Source organism: Somniosus microcephalus, chromosome 4 (assembly GCF_052327205.1).
Source record: "Somniosus microcephalus isolate GS21.2 chromosome 4, FLI_Smic_1.0, whole genome shotgun sequence".
Lineage (NCBI taxonomy): Eukaryota > Metazoa > Chordata > Chondrichthyes > Squaliformes > Somniosidae > Somniosus > Somniosus microcephalus.
Genome location: NC_140990.1, coordinates 277228794 through 277243781, shown reverse-complemented (window position 1 = coordinate 277243781; position 14988 = coordinate 277228794). Strand labels below are relative to the sequence as shown.

Genomic DNA, 14988 nt, shown 5'->3' with positions numbered 1-14988 from the left:
CGCCTTTCTGGAGGTTCTTGTTCTTGGTGCAGAGGCGATTCTGACCCCTTTTCATCGGGTAGTTCATCGGGTTCCACTGCTACTGGGTCTGAAGTAGGTGCTACCGGTATGTCGGGTTCATCCCCAGGTACTCGAGACATGGGGTTGACGCCTTCCTGTGACGCTAAGATCTGATCGACGTGACGTCTCACAATGTTCTCCCCGACATCTACTGTGTACATTAATGGCCCCTGCCTTGTACATATCGTTCCGGGTTGCCACTTCTCTGTTCGATAGTCACGGGCCAAGACTGGTTGCCCTACATTGAAGCTCCTTGTCGGCTTCTCGTTGATGTGCTGGAATTGTTTGTCCTCAACATTTCTTCGCACATTTGGTCTGAGCAAGTCCAGATGAGATCTCAACCTTCAGTTAAAGAACATCATGGCCGGGGTCTGGTTGGTAACTGCATGTGTCGCGTTTCGGTAGGTTAATAAGAAATTGTCCATCTTATGCTGTAGTGGAATTTCTTCGTCGCACATGGCCTTTATCGCCTTCTTAAAGGTTTGTACGAACCTCTCAGCCAATCCATTGGTGGCTGGATGATACGGGGCGGATGTGTAATGCCTTACCCCATTCCTTTTCATGAATTTTTGGAACTCGTCGGATACAAACTGTGGTCCATTATCAGAGCAGATCTGCTCTGGCAAACCGTTCCTGGCAAATATGGTCCGTAGGACTGCAATCGTTTTCTCTGTAGTGGTTGAAGACATCTTGATCACCTCAGGCCACTTTGAATGAGCATCCACTGCTATTAAGAACATTGAGTCCATAAATGGACCAGCGAAATCAATGTGCACCCGTTGCCATGGAGAGGAGGGCCACTCCCATGGGTGTAGAGGGGCATGTGGTGGTGCATTTTGGACCTTCTGGCATCCTAAGCAGCTCTTAGTTAGGTCTTCGATTTGTTGATCGATTCCCGGCCACCACACATAAGCCCTAGCAAGGCTTTTCATTTTCACTCCCCCCAGATGACCTTCATGTAGCTCCTTTAGCACTCTCTCCCTTAACTTGGGTGGAATCACCACTCTGGATCCACACATCACTGTCCCCTGGCATACTGACAGCTGTTCTCTTCTGGATGAGAATGCTGGCAACAGTGAGTCGCCATGTGTTGGCCATCCCCTCACCGTCAATTCATAAACCCGTGACAGCGTCGGATCATTGCGGGTCTCCTTCTCTATATCCGCGTTTGTTACTGGCAATCGTTCAATTATCGACGAATAAAATATCTCGATAGGGTCCACTGCTGGTGCTTCCTCCACCGTAGGCAGTGGCAGGCGCGATAGCCCATCAGCGTTCCCATGCTGTTTCGTGCCTTTATATTCTATTTCATATTGATTCGCCCCTAGAAACAGGGACCATCTTTGTAACTGCTGTGCAGTCATTACCGGCACGCCCTTCTTAGGATTAAAGATGGAGACAAGTGGTTGGTGGTCAGTCAGCAAGGTGAACTTCTGCCCATGCAGATAATGGTTGAATTTTTTTACTCCCCATACTAGGCTGAGGACCTCCCTGTCAATCTGGGCGTAGTTGCGCTCAGCTGAGGTTAGTGGCCGAGACGCAAAGGCTACTGGCCTCTCCAACCCGTCTGGGAATTTGTGCGACAGCACCGCTCCAATGCCGTAGGGTGATGCATCACATGCCAAACGAATTGGTAGTGCTGGGTTGAAATGGGCCAACACCTCTTTTGATGCAATCAATTCTTTACACTTCTGGAAAGCTCCTCTACGTTCGTCATCCCACTTCCATGGTACCCCTGTTTGCAGTAGGGTGTTCAGCGAGTGTAATACCGTAGACAAATTTGGTAAGAACTTGTGGTAATAGTTTACCAGCCCGAGGAACGACCTCAGTTGTGACACATTTTCCGGTGCTGGAGCCTTGACTACTGCCTCTATCTTGTCAAGGGACTTATGTAACCCCTCTTCATCGATGACGTGGCCGCAATACGAGATCTGTTTCTGGAAAAACTCGCACTTGTGGCGATTAGCTCGTAGCCCATACTCCTTTAATCTGGCGAGCACCTTCTCCAAGTTAGCGAGGTGATCATCGTCATTTTCGCCCGTGACCAAGATGTCGTCCAAATAACACTGGGTCCCTGGAATCCCTTGCAGGACCTGATCCATCGCCCTTTGCCAGATAGCCGGAGCCGAGGCTACTCCAAACACCAGCCGGTTGTATTGATGGAGACCTTTATGAGTGTTGATCGTAAGGTAATGTTTCGAAGCTTCTTCTACCTCCATTTGCAAGTACGCCTGGGCTAGATCAATTTTGGTGAAGAGTTTACCACCAGATAGCGAGGCGAAAATATCCTCAATTCGTGGAAGCGGATATTGCACTGTGTGAAGGACTGGGTTCACTGTCACCTTAAAATCCCCACAGATGCGGACCTTCTTTGGTTCCCCAGGCGTATTACTCAACGACCTCTTCATTACAGGAACGATGGGTGTAGCCCACTCACTCCAGTCCACTTTGGACAGTACTCCTGAACGTTCCAACCCTTCCAACTCTGCTTCAACCGCTGGTCTGATCGCATAAGGCACTGGTCTGGCCTTCAGAAACTTTGGGCTTGCATTTTCCTCTATTTTAATTGTTGCTTTTATTCCTTTTAGTGTTCCTAGTCCCTCCTGGAGCACTTCTTTTTTGTCAGTTAGCATTTTTGACAGTCGTCCAGGTGTGACGTCGTCATCCTTTTTGGCCTCAACCTTCAGTGCCTGTATGGAATGCCAATCTAATTGTATCTTCCGGATCCATTCACGTGCTAGCAGTGGTGGTCCTCCATTTGGCAATACATATATATCCATTTTAGGTATTTCCTGGCCTTTATATGTCACTTTCACCCTTATTTTTCCTTTGGGGTAGACTTTTTGCCCCGTATATGTCTTCAAGACGATCTCTGTAGCTTTCAAGGGTATGTGTGAAAATAGCCGCTTGTAGTCTCTTTGATTTATGACTGTTAGAGCTGACCCTGTGTCCAATTCCATTTCCACTTGGACTCCGTCTATCTTGAGTGTAACCCAGATAGTCTGGTGATCCTCCATTTCAGTTACATTATGTAGTTTCAGACAACCCAGCTCCTTGCTTCCAGAGTCTGTGTCACTTTTCTGTTCATCTGAACCACTGTCCATCACCTGGTGTACCTTTTTGTACTTCTCCTGTGGAGATTTCTTACTGTTGGTTTTCTTCCCAGACCTGCAGACTCTTGCTATGTGTCCTGCTTTCCCACACTGTCTGCACACTTGGTCCTTGAACCAACAATCTTTCTGGTCATGTGTTGTTCTGCCGCAGCGATAGCACTTCCCTGTTCCATAGGTCATTTCGTTGGTGCCATATTCTTGCGGTCTCCGTTGTATCTCTGCAGCGCCCCTTGTGGCTGCTTCGTGTGATACTGCCATACTGAAAGCTTTGTCCAGCGTAAAGTGCTTTTCTGATAGAAGCTGTTTCTGGGTTCCTTCACTTTGTAGCCCACACACAAACTTGTCCCTTAACGTGTCTGCTAGTCCCGCTCCAAACTGGCAGTATTTCGATAGCTTGCGCAGTTCCGATAGGTACTCAGCATTGCTTTCGTCTTTGTGTTGGTTCCTTTTATGGAACTTAAACCGTTCTGCTATCAGCAGCGGTGTGGGGGTTTAAGTGGTCCTGTAGGATTTCTACTATGCTTTCAAAATTCTTGTTTACCGGCTTCTCTGGGGTTATTAGATTTTGCAGTAACCCATAAGTTTTTGCACCCATGGAATTTAACAGAACCAGTGCTTTATTAGCATCTGGCACTTCATTCGCCCTGCAGTACACCTCAATACGTTCCACATATGTCACCCAATCTTCGACTTCATTGTCGAACGTAGAGATACTGCCACTCTTCGGCATCCTTGGTTGTGCGTTAACTATCACCAATGGCGCCTCCCGCGCTTCCCCTTCTTCTCCGCTGGCACAAAATGGCGTCTCCCGCGCTTTCCTTCCTTCCCGCGCTCGCCCGTCTTCTCCGCTGCGGCTTCGCAAAATGGTGCCTCCCGCGCTCTCCCTGCTTCTCCGTGGCTCAATGGTGCCTCCCGCGCTCTCCCTGCTTCTCCGCGGCTCAATGGCGTCTCCCGCGCACTCCCTGCTTCTCCGCGGCTCAATGGTGTCTCCCCTTGCTTCGCCCCGCGGACCCTGATCAGCCCGTGATCCCTGGCTGTGCTCTGCGCGTTCTTCTCTTGATATTTTTCGATGCCGCTCAGTCTAGAACCCGGCTGTTTCTTACCCTCTCTCTGTCCGGTTTGCAGTATTTTTCCTCGATGCCGCTCGGTGATCAACCCCCGGCTGCGCCCTGCTCTCTTCACCCCCTTTCTTACCCCGTCGACGCTGCTCGGCTCTCTTTCTCTGCCGTCGGTCGGCTCCAGCCACCGCTGCTCGGGAAGGGTCTGCTCTGGACCTTTCGTCGGTCTCTTACTGCTCATTGTGGCTGGGGAACCAAGCCCGGCTCTCCACAGCCTCCCCAGTGAAGTTGGATCTCTGCCTGACTGCTGGGTGGTTGCTCGCGGTCGACGCCCATGTTCCTGGACTCGACTATTTTTTATTTATTTTTTTGTTTTGTTTTATGTTGCAGGTAGATTCGCATCGACACTCGTCGCCACTGTTAGATCCGTGGTTCAGTGGATAAATAATTACACGGATGCTGTACATAAACAAATAACAGGTCTTTACTGGAGGAGGGTAATCTCTTGACTGGGGTACAGATGCATGCGCACAGCTTATAGAGTTTTTACAGCACAGAAAGAGGCCCTTCGGCCCATCGTGTCTGCGCCGCCCATCCATCCCTGTCCAGTCTAATCCCATTTTCCAGCATTTGGTCCATAGCCTTGTATGCAATGGCATTTCAAGTGCTCATCCAAATGCTTCTTGAATGTTGTGAGGGTTCCTGCCTCTACCACCCTTTCAGGCATTGAGTTCCACATTCCAACCACCCTCTGGGTGAAGAAGTTCCTCCTCAAATCCCCTCTAAATCTCCTGCCCCTTACCCTGAATCTATGCCCCCTTGTTATTGACCCCCCTACTAAGGGGAAAAGTTCCTCTTTATCTACCCTATCTATGCCCCTCATCATTTTGTATACCTCAATCAGGTCCCCCCTCAGCCTTCTTTGCTCCAAGGAAAACAACCCCAGCCTGTCCAGCCTCTCTTCATAGCTGAGGCGCTCCATCCCAGGTAACATCCTGGTGAATCTTCTCTGCACCCTCTCCAAAGCAATCACATCCTTCCTATAGTGAGGCGACCAGAACTGCACACAGTACTCCAGCTGTGGCCTCACCAGCGTTTTGTACAGCTCCATCATAACCTCCCTGCTCTTATATTCTATGCCTCGGCTAATGAAGGCAAGTAACCCATATGCCTTTTTAACCACCTTATCTACCTGTTCCGCTGCCTTCAGGGATCTATGTACATGTACACCAAGGTCCCTCTGACCCTCTGTACTTCCTAGGGTCCTACCACTCATTGTGTATTCCCTTGCCTTATTTGTCCGTCCAAAATGCATCACCTCGCACTTTTCAGGGTTAAATTCCATTTGCCACTTTTCCACCCATCTGACCAACCCGTTTATATCGTCCTGTAGCCTGAGGCTTTCCTCCTCGCAATTTACCACCCCACCAATTTTCGTGTCATCTGCGAACTTACTGATCATACCTTCTACATAAATGATTTGGATGAGAATGTAAATCACAAACAACAAGGGACCCAGCACCGATCCCTGAGGTACCCCACTGGACACAGGCTTCCAGTCACAAAAGCAACCTTCGACCATCACCCTCTGCCTCCTGCCACTCAGCCAGTTTAGGATCCAACGCGCCAAGGCACCCTGGATCCCATGGGCTCTTACCTTCTTGACCAGTCTCCTATGCGGGACTTTGTCAAAAGCTTTACTGAAGTCCATGTAAACCACATCCACAGCATTTCCCTCATCCACCCCCTCGAAAAATTCAATCAGATTTGTCAGACATGATTTACCCTTGACAAAGCCATGCTGACTATCCCCGATTAATCCTTGCCTCTCCAAGTGGAGACTAAGTTTGTCCCTCAAAATTTTTTCCAATAATTTCCCTACCACAGATGTTAGGCTCACTGGCCTGTAATTCCCTGGTTTATCCCTGCTACCCTTCTTGAATAATGGTACTACATTAGCTGTTCTCCAGTCCTCTGGTACATCCCCTGTGGCCAGAGAGGTTCTGAAAATTTGTGTCAGAGCCCCTGCAATCTCCTCCTTTGCCTCCCACAGCAGCCTGGGATACATCTCGTCCGGGCCTGGGGATTTATCCACTTTTTGGCCTGCTAAAACCGCTAGCACCTCCTCCCTCTTGATGCTAATATGTTCAAGTATGTCACAGTCCCCTTGCCCGATTTCTATGTCTGCATCGTCTTTCTCCATAGTGAGCACAGATGCAAAAAATTCATTTAAAACCCCGCCTACCTCATCTGGCTCTACACACAGATTGCCACTTTGGTCCCTAATGGGCCCTACCCTTTCCCTGGTTATCCTCTTGCCCTTAATATACTTATAAAACATCTTAGGATTTTCCTTTATTTTGCTCGCCAGTGTTATTTCATGGCCCCTCCTCGCCCTCCTAATTTCTTTTTTAAGTACGCCCCTGCACTTTTTATACTCCTCTAGGGCTTCTTCCGTCTTTAGTCTTTTGTAACTGCCAAAAGCCCCCCTTTTATTCCTAATGCATTTTTGTATATCCCTTGTCATCCAAGGTTCCCTTTGCTTGTTGGTCCCACCCTTGACCTTTACAGGAACATGTTGGTGTTGTACTCTCTCTATTTCCCTTCTGAAAGTCTCCCACTGTTTTGATGTGGATTTTCCTTATATACCGGTGTGGTCACTGCCGGTACTACAGTATACAGGAGCTGCAAAAAGTAGTTCTGACTTAAAGCACATACACTACAGGGGGAGAAAAAAGTGGAAATAGAAGTTGACGGGTCGAGTCCGGAGCGGCAGCGAAAATGCGCATGTGATTGGACACAGAGAAAAACTCAAGTTACATAGGCCTGGTTATGTAGCAATTATAGGGATGCATATTTCCTGGTAGTAGCAGGGAATAGGTTGGTGACAATAATAGGGAGTCCAGAGTTAAAGTCGGAGGTCCTGTAGAGGGAAAAAGTTGATATAGGTAGGATGGAGTCGGCGTGGAGCATCGACAAACTGTTGTCCAAGTTCGGAGAAAGGTGTAGCAGACGAGTGAAGTCCAGAAGCTATTTGAAGGGTGGAGAATTGAAGGATGGAGGTTATTGCCGTGGTAATGAGAATTGGTTGAGGTGCAGGAAGTTGACGCGAAGTTGGAGGTCACCGTAGATCAGAAGCAGCGGAGAAAATGTAAAACCACAAGCCAGCAACTAACAAAGCAGAAAATCCAGTTGAACGAGTCACCCAACTCATCAGAGACACAACCAACTAGCAGAAACCGACAAAGCTGAAACACTAGTCGACCGAGTCACCCAGTCAGCAGAGAAACAGCCACAGTGGGGAAGATAATTGTTTAGCAGCAAATTTTTGACACAGCAAATTAGTCTTACTACCTGCCCCATAAATGGAAATTCTGCTACTCAGTAAGTATATGAGTTTCAAAAAGAATAAAGAATACCTACAGAAAAAAATCACTGTGTCCACTGTTAACTGAAGTATTGGGAACAAAGATAACTTTTAGTCTGTCTGTCTTACCTTGGTCTCCAACCTCTGCCTCTACAAACTCCACTGCATTCTGAATGTTATCTTGGCTGGTCACATTGAGCCGGACTGTCTTTAGTTTGGATGAACAGTCTATCTGTAGTTCCTCTGCTCCATTTGCTGTGAAACATGCAGCAATTACATGAAACCCTTGTTTGTCAAGCTGCTTTGCCAGCAAGTTTCCAAAGCCGGTGTCACATCCAGTAATGAAGACATATTTCTCCTTGAGATTTTTGAGTCGCAAGTTGTCTCTAATTAACCAGCAAAGGAAGAAGATGACGACGATTCCCAGGGTAGCTGTCTGTACTGGAGCTGTATGAAACAGCTAACAGAAGCACATGAATTAGTTTAAAATATCCTGTGAAGATATATTCATTGTACAGAGGTGTATGAAGTAGTCATGGTATAGTTAGCCCATGGATGATTAATTTATTTGAGAAATAAATAAATAAATTAATTAAATACAACAAAACGCTACTTGAGATCTAGCAACGTGGGTTGCCAATAGTGCAAATTTAGCTGTTGGATAACTTGGAGTCTAGTTATGCATCATAGTAAAGGAAGGTTTCTGATTCCATTCCTGACTGAATTAATTCCTATCAAATATCACTGTGAATCCACAGAAGTAAGTCCCCACTGCAAAAAAAAATCAAAAACATTTAAAATGCAACGTGTTTGGGCTTTGCTACACATTCATGCCATGACCACAGCAACATGTGCGAATTACAGGAACTAATGTTTTAACTTTGACCTATTGTACTTATGGCATTATGGTCCTGAATTTAAATAAAGGAAATGACGATGGTATGAGGCGCGAGTTGGCTAAGTTGGATTGGGGAACGTTACTTAAAGGGTTGATGGTGGATAGGCAATGGCAAACATTTAAAGACCGAATGGATGAACTACAGAATTTGTTCATCCCTGTTTGGCATAAAAATAAAACAAAAAAGGTGACTCAACCGTGGCTAACAAGGGAAATTAGGGATAGCATAAGATCCAAGGAGAGGACATATAAATTGGCCAGAAAAAGCAGCAAACCTGAGGATTGGGAGCAGTTTAGGATTCAGCAAAGGGGGACAAAGGGATTAATTAAGAAGGGGAAAATAGAGTATGAGAGTAAGCTTGCAGGGAACATAAAAACTGACTGTAAAAGCTTCTATAGATATGTGAAGAGAAAAAGATTGGTGAAGTCAAGCATAGGTCCCTTGCAGTCAGAATCAGGGGAATTTATAATGGGGAACAAAGAAATGGCAGACCAATTAAATACATACTTTGGTTCTGTCTTCAGAAAGGAGGACACAAATAACCTCCCAGAGATGTCGGGGAACATGGGGTCTAATGAAAGGGAGGAACTGAATGAAATCAGTATTTGTAGGGAAATGGTGTTAGGGAAATTGACGGGATTGAAGGCCGATAAATCCCCAGGGTCTGATAATCTACATCATAGGGTACTTAAGGAAGTGGCCCTAGAAATAGTAGATACATTGCTGGTCATCTTCCAAAATTCTATAGACTCTGGAACAGTTCCCATGGTTTGGAGGGTAGCTAATGTAACCCCACTATTCAAAAAAGATGGTAGAGAGAAAACGGGGAATTATAGATTGGTAAGCCTGACATCAGTAGTGGGGAAAATGCTGGAGTCCATTATAAAAGATGTAATAGCAGAGCACTTGGAAAACAGTGACAGGATCAGACAAAGTCAACATGGATTTACAAAAGGTAAATCGTGCTTGACTAATCTACTGGAATTTTTTGAGGATGTAACTGGTAGAATAGATAAGGGAGAACCAGTGTATGTGGTGTATTTGGACTTTCAGAAGGCTTTCGATAAGGTCCCGCATAAGAGGTTAGTGTGTAAAGTTAAAGCACACGGGATTGGGGGTAAGGTACTGACTTGGATAGAGAATTGGTTGGCAGAGTTGGAATAAACGGGTCTTTTTCCGAGTGGCTGGCAGTGACTAGTGGGGTACCGCAGGGATCAGTGCTAGGACCCCAGCTATTCACAATATATATTAATGATCTAGACGAGGGAACTAGATGTAATATCTCCAAGTTTGCAGACGACACAAAGCTGGGTGGGCGTGTGTGCTGTGAGGAGGATGCTGAGAAACTCCAGTATGATTTGGACAGGTTGGGTGATTGGGCAGATGCATGGCAGATGCAGTATAATGTGGATAAATGTGAGGTTATCCACTTTGGTGGCAAAAACAGGAAGGCAGATTATTATCTGAACGGCAATAGATTGGGAGAAGGGGAAGTGCAATGAGACCTGGGTGTCCTTGTGCACTAGTCGCTGAAGGTAAGCATGCAGGTGCAGCAGGTGGTTAAGAAGGCAAATGATATGTTGGCTTTCATAGCGAGAGGATTCGAGTACAGGAGCAAGGATGTCTTGCTGCAGTTGTACAGGGCCTTGGTGAGACTGTGTGCAGTTTTGGTCGCCTTATCTGAGGAAGGATGTTCTTGCCATGGAGGGAGTGCAGCGAAGATTCACCAGACTGATACCTGGGATGGCAGGAATGACTTATGAGGAGAGATTGGGTCGATTGGGCTTATATTTGCTGGAGTTTAGAAGAATGAGAGGGAATCTCATTGAAATTTATAAAATTCTAACAGGACTAGACAGACTAGATGCAGGAAGGGTGTTCCCAATGGCGGGGGAGTCCAGAACCAGGGGTCACAGTCTAAAGATAAGGGGTAAGCCATTTAGGACAGAGATGAGGAGGAATTTCTTCACCCAGAGAGTGGTGAACATATGGAATTCTCTACCACAAAAGGCAGTAGAGGCCAATTCATTAAATATATTCAAGAAGGAGTTAGATATATTTCTTAAGACTAAAGGGATCAAGGGATATGGGGAGAAAGCAGGGACAGGGTACTGAATTTGGATGATCAGCCATGATCTCATTAAATGGCAGAGCAGGCTCGAGGGGCCGAATGGCATACTCCTGCTCCTATCTTCTTTGTTTCTATGTTTCTATGTTATTACTCATGAGGTATACAGTATGGTCATTGTAGAATATTTTCCATATGTGGCTGGGTCCGCCATTCACTAATTTTTACCTTCACTATTACACTGTATCATTATAATTTTATTTTATTGTGCGGTTATTTATTAGATGTCATTTTCAGGATTTAGAAACCATTTGAAGCCAAAATTGGTGGCAGGGTTTTGAATAACTGAACAGCAATCTTAACTTTCAATTGTACTAAGATTGTATTATTAAAAATAAATCTGTTCAGGATATTCTCCTTGTGAATTCAGCATTGTAACTAGAAGAATGCATTAAAATATATAACATTGTTATGCCCGGCTACCTGAAAATGCCTTCAAATATTCATCTTATTGAAATTTATCTCCTTTATTTATTATAATAGAGCTTTTTTGTCTACATTTTTGCCTCGACAAAAGGTTCATAATAAGTAGCTTTATTCTAATTTCACTGTTCACAAAAAGCTGCTTTAAACATTATGATGGTACTCCTTCACATTACTTTTGAACTCCAATAAATTCTGAACAGCATTTCTTGTACCCAAATGAATTCTTCACAGTTGCCAGGATGTGCAACATTAAGAGACTAACCTGTAGGATATTTTCAAAAACATCTTCTACTTTGGTAGATGCCTAACAATAAAACAAGACCACATTAAGTTCAATATATGTTACAAAAGAGGGGGTGAAAGTCAACTTTGGTGGGAGCAAAACAGGCAGTAGCGAATTGGCCACTACTGCAAGAGAATACAACTTGCCTGATTCTCCTTTCCATTGACTTCAGAACATCCAGAATTTTTTTTTATTTTCAGTCAATTTGAAGAAGACATTTTGACCTAAAAGTATTGTTTGTTAATTTGAAGATATGCTGTTAAAAGTATTAATTAGATGAACTGCGAGATCACACAGATAATGTCATAAGCGTATAAGTGAAACACCCCACTGATGTACATGTTTTTAGGTCTTAACTGAAGTAAGTCATGATTGAAGTGAGCCCAGTAGTGTGCCTATAGGCTGCGATGTACTGATATTTATTCTATGCTTTTAGAAGGATTTTATATTTTAAACAGTAAATGTATGAATTTTCTGTTACAGTATTTTGCCAGTATCTGTATTGCCTTGGAAATTCCAGTCTGAGAATTTGCTTTCCCATTGATCTCCAATTGTCTTAGTGACTGCCAGAACACCACACATGGGTAGAAATGTTACACTGATATTTGCACAGGCATATAATTGACTTGTCATAAGCAGTATCAGTCTCAGAACTCTTAAGCTGCTTGTTTCAGGTCATCCTACTCATATGTAAGAGATTGCAGTTTGCTGCTAATGAGGTCTTCACATTGCCAAGTAAACAAGTGAGAAATATAATACTTTCTTAAAATACTTTAACACCTTAAGAGTAGATTCCTGTCTGCCATTCATCTCTGATATTAACATACTTCCTATACCTTTTTGTGGTAAGTATACTCTAAAATAATTAATCACACATTTAAAAAAAAAGTAACACGTCATAAAGTATACACAATTCTTTGAAGAAAATATATTAACAGTGCAGTTTGATATCTGTTATTGGCTCATAATGAGCTAATGACAGATTCATAAATGACCAAAATAAACTTGAGAATAATCAACCTATAAAATACAAAGATAAGCAGCACATACTGTTATGTAGGATGGCAACTGTTACTTACATTATTATGAGCAAATATTTCTTCCATTGGAAAAAAAATCAATATGTTGTGGGATGGTGTGCGTTACTGCTTTGCCAGACTGGTGCTTGTTAGATTCAACACACAACTGTCTCCAGTGTAAATATGCCTCGGCTCTTCAATAGGATCATCACTGCTGAGCTTCTTATGTAAATGTTAGATGCGTCCTCAGCAATCCCCTGACATGTTAGAAGTGCTCTTTTTGGTGATCCTGTTATTCACATGCTTCTGCAGGTGCTCGATGTGCCAAAATCCTAATATTTAAGCTCTTGGTTTTTGGGGGCCTTGGAGGTACAGATCCCTCCAAGGCCTTGCACCACTCTACCTCAGCAAAATCCTCCAGCCCTATGTCCCAGTATTCGCTCTCCACTTTTTCAACTCTGGCCTACTGTCATTATCTCTCTTCGCTCTATTATTGGTGGCAGACTCCAATCACCATGGCCCTGTATTCAACAACAACAACAACATCAACTTGCATTTATATAGCACTTTTATGTAGTAAAACATCCCAAGGCACTTCATAGGAGTGATTATCAAACAAAATTTGACACCGAGCCACATAAGGAGATATTAGAACAGATGACCAAAAGCTTGGTCGAAGAGGCAGGTTTTAAGGAGTGTCTTAAAGGAGGAGAGAGAGGTCAAGAACCAGAGAGGTTTAAGGAGGGAATTCCAGAGCTTAGGGGCTAGGCAGCCAATTGTGGAGGGATTAAAATGGGGGATGCTGTGCAAAATAAATGATTGTGACTAACTTATTTTCTGCTCAGAGGCAATATTGTTAAATCCCATCAGACGATGTTCAGTATAAAGCTGCACAACACTGTTCAGTGGGGCAGAAAAAATTGAGTCCAACAGGGAATTACCCTTCGCCCCCTATCGATTAACTTGGGGTGGTAGTTGTTTTTTTTTAATGAACATTTATAATTTGATTGGGAAAATGTTGCTATTCAGGAAATCAAATTGAAGCCAGAAACAGAAAAACATGTGAATCTTGAGTCTTGTAGTGGCAAATGGAGGGAGAGTAGGATTAATTGAAGATTTATAACAGATTATGAACAAATCACTGCTAAGATGCACTATTTAAGATAGGCACTAAATATAATAAAAAGTGTACAATGCTATGTTTGCACTTTAGAAAAGCTAATTATAGAAAGCAAGTTCAACAAAGTGAACATTGCCTGAGAGTAGTAGTTCAATAATACGTACAGTGTAAAAGATAGGAAGGGGTGATTTCAAAACAATAAGATCTGCTATTTGATGAACTCTTGTTAATTCTGACTAAAAGGAAGCATATCAATTGTCACATAATACTAAATATATGATCGCTCTACATGTATCAGTGCATCCCTTACCTGCCTTTTATTCTGGTTTGAAACTCTTGGATAAAGACAGCTGGGGCAGAGAGATTTTGGGATTGATTTTAATCCCGAGTGGGTTTTGAGCAGGTGGGCAAGTCCGAAATGCACTCGATGGGTTAAGTTTGAGGCTTGGTGTATTATAACTCATTAGCCGCCCACCCAAAATGGACGGTCACAGGTGATCATCTTGGGAGAGAGGAAGGACAGAATTACAGACCCTTTGGGAGGGGAAAAGGCAGAAAGAAACTAGTTCCCTCAAAGGGTCTTTTTCCTTTTCCTTCCACCAGACAACAAGGCCTCTTTCCTTCTGCCGAGGTGGTGCAGTCTACAGCCGGGCCATCCAGGCCAGAGCTGCTCGAGGTCTTCCTGCAAAGCCATCTGCAGTGTTCCCCATAGAAAGACAGCAGCCTTCCATCAGCCACACTGCAGCCACTGGGGTAGCATTGCGTAGGAGCACTAGAATAGGCAAAGGAACACGAAAGGCACGAAGGGAATGCACAGGGGTGATTAGTTGACTTTATAATATAATATTGGAATTAATCATTTATAAATTATCTTTGGAATGTCATAGAATCATAGAATGATTACAGCACAGAAGGAGGCCATTTGGCCTGTCAAGCCCATGCCGGCTCTCTGCAAGAGCACTTCAGCTAGTCCCACTCCACCGCCCTTTCCCCGTAGCTCTGCAAAAAAATTTCCTTCAGATAGTTATCCAACACCCTTTTGAAAGCCGTGATTGAGTCTGCCTCCACCACCCTTTCAGGCAGTGCATTTCAGACCACTCGCTGAGTAAAAAAGTTTTTCCTTATGTCACCTTTGGTTCTTCTGCCAATCACCTTAAATCTGTCTCCTCTGGTTCTCAACCCTTCTGCCAATGGGAACAGTTTCTCTCTATCTAGGCTCTCCAGATCCCTCATGATTTTGAACACCTCTATCAAATCTCCTCTCAATCTTCTCTGCTCTAAGGAGAACAATCCCAGCTTCTCCAGTCTATCCACGTAACTGAAGTCCCACAACCTTAGAATCATTCTTGTAAATCTTTTCTGCACCCTCTCTAAGGCCTTCACATCCTTCCGAAAGTGCGCTGCCCAGAATTGGACACAATACTCCAGTTGAGGCCAAACCAGTGATTTATACAGGTTCATCATCATTTCCATGTTTTTGTACTCTATACCTCTATTCATGAAGCCCAGGATCCC

General features: G+C 44.3%; 1 protein-coding gene across 1 annotated transcript in view; it reads right to left on the bottom strand.

Moving 5' to 3' along the window:
- The window catches only part of LOC147120485 (retinol dehydrogenase 7-like), an 83854-nt gene extending 71056 nt beyond the window's left edge, over nucleotides 1-12798 (bottom strand). Inside the window, exons 1-3 of the mRNA XM_085986491.1 lie at nucleotides 12414-12798; nucleotides 11314-11355; nucleotides 7728-8058 (exon numbers count right to left, since the gene is read on the bottom strand). Of these exons, the coding sequence (XP_085842617.1) occupies nucleotides 7728-8058; nucleotides 11314-11355; nucleotides 12414-12440 (400 nt within the window). The 5' untranslated portion in view covers nucleotides 12441-12798. The remainder of the gene's footprint in view (nucleotides 1-7727; nucleotides 8059-11313; nucleotides 11356-12413) is intronic.
- Between the last annotated feature and the right edge of the window lie 2190 nt (nucleotides 12799-14988).